Consider the following 8119-nt stretch of genomic DNA (forward strand, 5'->3'; position numbering starts at 1 on the left):
AAGGTCCCACAGTTGACAGTGCATGTCAGAGCAAAAACCAAAGGAATTGTCCATAGAGCTTCGAGACAGGTTTGTGACAAGGCACAGATATGGGGAAGGATAACAAAAAAGGTCTGCAGCATTGAAGGTCCCCAAGAACACAGTGGCCTCCATCATTATTAAATGGAAGAAGTTTGAAACCACCAAGACTCTTCCTAGAGCTGGTCACCTGGCGAAATCGAGCAATCGGGGGAGAAGGGCCTTGGTCTGGGAGGTGACCAAGAACCCATGGTCACTCTGACAAAGCTCCAGATTTCCTCTGTGGAGATGGTAGAACCTTCCAGAAGGACAACCATCTCTGCAGCACTCCACCAATCAGGCCTTTATAGTAGAGTCGCCAGACGGAAGCCACTCCTCAGTAAAAGGTACATGACAGCCCTCTTGGAGTTTGCCAAAAGGCACCTAAAGACTCAGACCATGAGAAACAAGATTCTCTGGTCTGATTGAAACCAAGATTGAACTCTTTGGCCTGAATGCCAAAAGCATCACGTCTGGAGGAAACCTGGCACCATCCATTCGGTGAAGCATGGTGGTGGCAGCATCAGGCTGGGGGGATGTTTTTCAGGAGGCAGGGACTGAGAGACTAGCCAGGATTGAGAGAAAGATGAACGGAGCAAGGTACACCTTCCAGTATGATAACGACCCTAAGCACACAGCCAAGGCAACGCAAGAGTGGCTTCAGAACAAGTCTGTGAATGTCCTTGAGTGGCCCAGCCAAAGCCCGGACTTGAACCAGATCGAACATCTCTGGAGAGTCTTGAAAATAGCTGTGCAGCGATGCTCCCCATCCAACCTGACAGAGCTTGAGGGGATCTGCATAGAAGAATGGTAGAAACTCCCCAAATACAGGTGTGTCAAGCTTGTAGCGTCATACCCAAGAAGACTCGACACTGTAATCACAGCCAAAGGTGCTTCAACAAAGTACTGATGAAAAGGATCTGAATACTTATGTAAATGTGATATATGTCCGTTTTTAATTTTTAATTTATACATTTGCAAAAATGTCTAGAGACCTCTTTTTGCTTCGTCATTATGGGGTATTGTGTGTAGATTGATGAGGGTAAAAAAACAATTGAATCCATTTTAGAATAAGGCTGTAAACGTAACAAAACGTGGGGAAAGTCACCGGGTCTGAATACTTTTTGAATGCACCGTATGTGTGTGTTGGGTCCAGCTATTTCACCACTGTTTATCCATGGCTTCTCCTCCTGTTCCTTTATTCTCTTTCTCCTCAGCCCTTGAACACTGTTCCAAAATCCTTCTCTTTACGCTTCTCTCTCTGCTTCTCTCTCAGTTTCTCTCTCTGTTTCTCTCTCTGTTTCTCTCTCTGTTTCTCTCTCTGTCTCTCTCTGTTTCTCTCTCTGTTTCTCTCTCTGTTTCTCTCTCTGTTTCTCTCTCTCTTTCTCTCTGTTTCTCTCTCTGTTTCTCTCTCTCTGTTTCTCTCTCTGTTTCTCTCTCTGTTTCTCTCTGTTTCTCTCTCTCTGTTTCTCTCTCTGTTTCTCTCTCTGTTTCTCTCTCTGTTTCTCTCTCTGTTTCTCTCTCTGTTTCTCACTCTGTTTCTCTCTGTTTCTCTCTGTTTCTCTCTCTGTTTCTCTCTCTTTCTCTCTCTGTTTCTCTCTCTGTTTCTCTCTCTCTTTCTCTCTCTGTTTCTCTCTCTGTTTCTCTCTCTGTTTCTCTCTCTGTTTCTCTCTCTCTTTCTCTCTCTGTTTCTCTCTCTGTTTCTCTCTCTGTTTCTCTCTGTTTCTCTCTCTCTGTTTCTCTCTCTGTTTCTCTCTGTTTCTCTCTCTGTTTCTCTCTCTGTTTCTCTCTGTTTCTCTCTCTCTTTCTCTCTCTGTTTCTCTCTCTGTTTCTCTCTCTGTTTCTCTCGCTGTTTCTCTCTGTTTCTCTCTCTGTTTCTCTCTCTGTTTCTCTCTCTGTTTCTCTGTTTGACATGTTTCTTTCTCTGGCTGTTTTGTGACAGGGAGTTGGAGGAGAACATAATGAAGTCTTTGGCCTGTGTGGGTGTGGACTGGGTTGCACACACATGCTGACATTCTCACACATTTCTGAGATTAAGAGCTTTTTCTCCTGAGCTCCGGTCTGTCTGCTCACTCTTTCTTTGTGAAAACAGACTGATATTGTCACGGAGATAAAAGAAACCTCAGAATAATGTAGTCTTGAACTTTTACACTGAAGCCAGCCCACCTTTTAATAATGAGACTCTCTCTCTCTTCTATCTATCTATCTATCTATCTATCTATCTATCTATCTATCTATCTATCTCTCTCTCTCTCTCTCTCTCCTCTCCTCCTTCCTTTCTCTCTCCTTTCTCTCTCCTCTCTCCTTTCTCCTTTCTCCTTTCTCTCTCCTCTCTCATTTCTCTCTCCTTTCTCTCTCCTCTCTCCTTTCTCTCTCCTTTCTCTTTCCCTTCTCTCTCCTCTCTCCTTTCTCTCTCCTTTCTCTCTCCTCTCTCCTTTCTCTCTCCTCTCTCTCCTCTCTCCTTTCTCTCTCCTCACCTCTCTCTCCTCTCTCCTCTCTCTCTCTCTCCTTTCTCCTCTATCCTTTCTCTCTCCTCTCCTTTCTCTCTCCTCTCTCTCTCCTTTCTCTCGCCTCTCTCCTCTCTCCTCTCTCCCTCTAGATCCACAGCTTAAGGGCATAGTGACCAGGTTGTACTGCAGACAGGGATACTACTTGCAGATGAACCCAGATGGATGTCTGGACGGGACCAAAGATGACGGCACTAACTCCTGTGAGTCCGCACGAACACACATGCACACACAGAGGGGGGTAGATTGAGTGGCTGAGTGGCAACCTCCGTCTACCCAGTGACAGACATTTTATCAGAAGTCATCCAATCACAGATCTCATGCAGTACATGTCAAACATGGACAAATGAGAACTGACACACCGAAGTCCAGATGAACACGGCTCTATGAATAATGTCATTTCTCACACGGCTACTACACGCATGTGTCAAGTCTCATACACGTCTCGTGATCCATTCATGTGATTAAGTGTTCTGGTAGCTTTCATATATATACTGTATCGTTCCATTCTAGTCGTGTGTGTGTGTGTGTGTGTGTGTGTGTGTGTGTGTGTGTGTGTGTGTGTGTGTGTGTGTGTGTGTGTGTGTGTGTGTGTGTGTGTGTGTGGAACTGTGTCACATGGTTGACTGAGTATCTGAATCTTATATAGATGCATACGTACGCTACCTACTCTCACACACACACACACACACCCACACACACACACACACACAATAATGTGTATTCTATCGGTAAGATTGTCAATCCGCTTTACTGTGCTGATTTGTCTCTCAGCTTTGTTCAACCTCATCCCAGTGGGCCTTCGAGTGGTGGCCATCCAGTCAGTCAAGATGGGTCTGTACATCGCCATGAACGGGGAGGGACACCTCTACTCATCAGTGAGTACAGACCAGTGCTGATGATGACGTGTGCCAGCCGGGCGGCCATCTTGGTTGAGCTGATTTACTGTTGACTACTATGACAATACTCAGTTTTCTTCTATAAGTGTATGTGTGTAATTATTTCACCTAAAACAGATTGATCTAACTATCTAAGGCTGAGTTTACACAGGCAGACCAAATCCGATCTTTTGCCCAATTATTGGCCAAAGATCTGACAGGTTGAAAGACCAATTAGTGAAAAAAAGATTGGAATTGGGCTGCCTGTGTAAACGCAACCTTTATATCACTCAGTCATCGTACTAATATACAGTCCAGCTGTCCTGTAGACACACTGGGTTCAACAAGATTCTGGAATCCTTCAGGAGGAATACGTGTACGTTTCCCCAGAGGCTATAGTGAGGATTTGTCTAATACAGTGGTTCCTAAACGTTTTATAGTCCCATACCCCTTCAAACATTCAACCTCCAGCTGCGTACCCCCTCCCCTCTAGCACCAGGGTCAGCTGTACCCCCTCTAGCACCAGGGTCAGCTGTACCCCCTCTAGCACCAGGGTCAGCGCACTCTCAAATGTTGTTTTTTGCCATCATTGTAAGCCTGCCCCCCACACACACACTATACGATACATTTATTAAACATAAGAATGAGTGTTTTTGTCACAACCCGGCTCGTGGGAAGTGACAAAGAGCTCTTATAGGACCAGGGTACAAATAATAATATTATAATAATCAATAATTTTGCTCTTTATTTTAGTCATCTTACATATAAAACTTGATTTGTTCATCAAAAATTGTGAATAACTCACCACAGGTTAATGAGAAGGGTGTGCTTGAAAGGATGCACATAACTCTGCAATGTTGGGTTTCCAGAAGAGGGTGTCTTCCTTAATTGACCCCCATAAACGTAACGGACATATACCAGGAGCTGTGCCAGGTTCGCCACGTCTGTTGACTCATCCAGCTGTAACGCAAATAATTCACTGGCTTGAATGCAAAGCAGTAATTGTTTCACAACACCTCCTGCCATGTCACTGATGTGTCGTGAAACAGTGTTGTTTGATGAAGGCATTGTCTGTATAGTTTTTTGGGGCCTTTTCCCCAGCATTGTCCCAGCAATATCCGCGGCAGCAGGAAGAATTAAGTCCTCCACAATAGTATGGGTCTTGCCTGTCCTAGTCACTCGGTAGCTCAGCATATAAGACTCTTCTAGACCCTTCTTATTAACATGGCTTACTACTCGAAAGTCGTCTTTATTCTCACTCAAAAAAACTGACCATTGGTTCACCCCGGGTTCGTATGAAGGGGAACATGCGTCATGAATACTAAACATTGTCATGACCAGAGGAGGCTGGTGGGAGGCGCTATAGGAGGACAGGCTCATCCTAGTGGCTGGAATGGAATCTATGGAAGGGTATCAAATGGACACATGGAAACTACACATTTGACTCCGTTCCATTGATTCCATTCCAGCCGTTACAGTGAGCCCGTCCTCCTGTAGCGCCTCCCACCAGCCTCCTCTGGTCATTACCCGAGGTAGGGCACGAGAGGTCATCTTCTCTTTAGGCTGCAACATTATATGACTCCTCAGTAAGATTCTTATCTTGAATAGTTGTCTAGTCTTTATGGGGTTGGTGATGAATCATTGGGCATGTCACTATATGACACTAGATATATCAGAAGAACAGTTCCCTTCATGTTTCTCATTGTGAATTCACCATCACTCATCCTCTTTATTCTTCACATAATAATGGAATCACATCAGCTGCTGCTTCTGCTTCGACAGGCAGTGTTCTAACAATGAGCTTTATATGGAAAAGACCAGCAGAGAGAGAAAGAGAGAGAGATTGAAATAGAGAGAAATCCACATCCGTTTGCACCCAAACCCTCCTCTCTCTCCTAGTCTCCAAGGAAACTTGAGGGCTTCCTTGAGAGAAAGTGAAGTGGTGAGAAAGATGGTGAGGGAGGGAGGGAGGGAAATATGAATTATTCCCGACCCTGACACACCAGAGCAGTCAAATATCACTCTTTTTCCTCACTGTGTCGGAGCGAGGGACAGTGACATGATGCTTCCGAGAGGAGAGCAGCCGGCCGCTTGTTTTGTCCTTTTTTGGAGGAGAGATGTTATGTTCTGTTTCTCTGTTCATTATTGATGGGGGAAGTCCTGTCCACATGCACATGTGCGCGCACACACACACACACACACACACACACACACACACACACACACACGCTGACTATGAAAAAAAAGCAGTCCTGTTAGGGATTTAACAGATATTGTCTATTTTTTTACCGAAGAAATATGTTTTATAATAATAACAACAGATATGTTGCTCTAGTACGGTTTCCAGAGGCGCTGCTTTGATTAATGGTTTATAAAGGCGCTGCTTTGATGAATCACAAAGACACAAGATGGCCGACCCTTAACAGTAAGATCAAGAATAGAGTGTTGTAGTGTTACTCCTCCTGATGATGAAGCATCAAGATGATCTATAGTACTACACATCTGTCAGACAGATGAGACGGCTCTCTGGTTGTAGAGAGAGACTCGTCTCTATCCATCCATCTCTCTCGGTCTCTGTCTCTGCAGTCAACAGATGGACTAGTGTGAAATGATCTGGTATGTGTTAATTACCAACGATGCCGGGCAAGAGGAAACCAGCTCTGAGTGTGTGTTGAAGAGTGTGAAGAACACACACATCTGAGTACTCGAGCACACACACACACACACACACACACACACACACACACACACACAGTTACACACATACACATCTGAGTACTCGAGCACACACACACACACACACAGTTACACGCATACACATCTGAGTACTCGAGCACACACACACACACACACACACACACACACACACAGTTACACGCATACACATCTGAGTACTCGAGCACACACTCATGCAGACACTCATGCAGACACACAGACAACACACACACACAGTTACATGGAAACCTGTATGTTGGTTTACACCTTTATAATAACAAAAACAGTATACAGTATATACTGTAGCCCTCACCATCAAGTCTTAGAGTTTTCTATGGAGGGAGAACTATCATATCCTGTACATGTGTAAAGGGGTGTGTAACTGGTGGCAGGGAAGTCAGACACAAGAGAGCAGAACTAGGTAGTAGCCGGAGCAGTTTAATCCAACGGCATAAAAATACAACAGAATATGGGTACACAAACCCGACACACACCAGTAAACATGTACACAAGCACCTACAACAAACAATTCCACACAAAGACATGGGGGGAACAGAGGGTTAAATACACAACAATAAATGAGGGAAATGGAAACCAGGTGTGCAGGAAAACAAGACAAAACAAATGGAAAATGAAAAGTGAATTGACGATGGCTAGAAGACCGGTGACGCCGACCGCCGAACACCGCCCGAACAAGGAAAGGAAACGACTTCGGTGGAAGTCGTGACAACATGTTAATACTATGGAGGGAGAACTATCATATCCTCTACATGTTAATACTATGGAGGGAGAACTATCATATCCTCTACATGTTAATACTATGGAGGGAGAACTATCATATCCTCTACATGTTAATACTATGGAGGGAGAACTATCATATCCTGTACATGTTAATACTATGGAGGGAGAACTATCATATCCTCTACATGTTAATACTATGGAGGGAGAACTATCATATCCTCTACATGTTAATACTATGGAGGGAGAACTATCATATCCTCTACATGTTAATACTATGGAGGGAGAACTATCATATCCTCTACATGTTAATACTATGGAGGGAGAACTATCATATCCTCTGCATGTTAATACTATGGAGGGAGAACTATCATATCCTCTACATGTTAATACTATGGAGGGAGAACTATCATATCCTGTACATGTTAATACTATGGAGGGAGAACTATCATATCCTCTACATGTTAATACTATGGAGGGAGACCTATCATATCTTCTACATGTTAATACTATGGAGGGAGAACTATCATATCCTCTACATGTTAATACTATGGAGGAAAACGTAAGTAAGATAGATGCTGTATGTGCCACCTTTTCCCCACAAAGGGGCTTCATAACAAGACAAAAATACTCAGTTTCATCTGCTGTCCAGGTGGCTGATCTCGAACGATCCCGCAGGTGAAGAAGCCGGATGTGGAGGTCCTGGGCTGGCATGGTTACATGTGGTCTGCAGTTGTGACGCCGGTTGGACTTACTGCCAAATTCTTTAAAATGACATTGGAGGCGGCTTATGGTAGAGAAATTAACTTTTAATTATCTGGCAACAGCTCTTGTGGACATTATTGCAGTCAGCATGCCAATTGCATGCTTCCTCAATACCGTCTGTGGCATTGTGTTGTGTGACACAACTGCACATTTTAGAGTGCCCTTTTATTGTCCCTAGTACAAGGTGCACCTGTGTAATGATCATGCTGTTTAATCAGCTTCTTGATATGCCACACCTGTCAGGTGGATGGATTATCTTGGCAAAGGAGAAATACTCACTAACAGGGATGGAAACAAATTTGTGCACAAAATTTTAGAGAAATACACTTTTTTGTGTGTAACTAACATTTCTGGGATCTTTTATTTAACCTCATGAAACATGGAATCAACATTTTACATGTTGCATTTATATTTTTGTTCAGTAGAGATAAACAAGGAGACAACCACTAATTCCTGCCC

The 8119-nt window shown here is 43.9% G+C and overlaps 1 protein-coding gene across 3 annotated transcripts in view; it reads left to right on the forward strand.

Moving 5' to 3' along the window:
- Positions 1-8119, forward strand: part of LOC115125822 (fibroblast growth factor 14-like) — a 210079-nt gene that overhangs the window by 181042 nt on the left and 20918 nt on the right. For all 3 annotated transcript variants that reach the window (XM_065024039.1, XM_065024041.1, XM_065024040.1), the window contains exons 2-3: positions 2657-2767; positions 3339-3442. In XM_065024039.1, coding sequence (XP_064880111.1) covers positions 2657-2767; positions 3339-3442 — 215 coding nt within the window. The remainder of the gene's footprint in view (positions 1-2656; positions 2768-3338; positions 3443-8119) is intronic.

Source organism: Oncorhynchus nerka, linkage group LG2 (genome assembly GCF_034236695.1).
Source record: "Oncorhynchus nerka isolate Pitt River linkage group LG2, Oner_Uvic_2.0, whole genome shotgun sequence".
Classification (NCBI taxonomy): Eukaryota; Metazoa; Chordata; class Actinopteri; order Salmoniformes; family Salmonidae; genus Oncorhynchus; species Oncorhynchus nerka.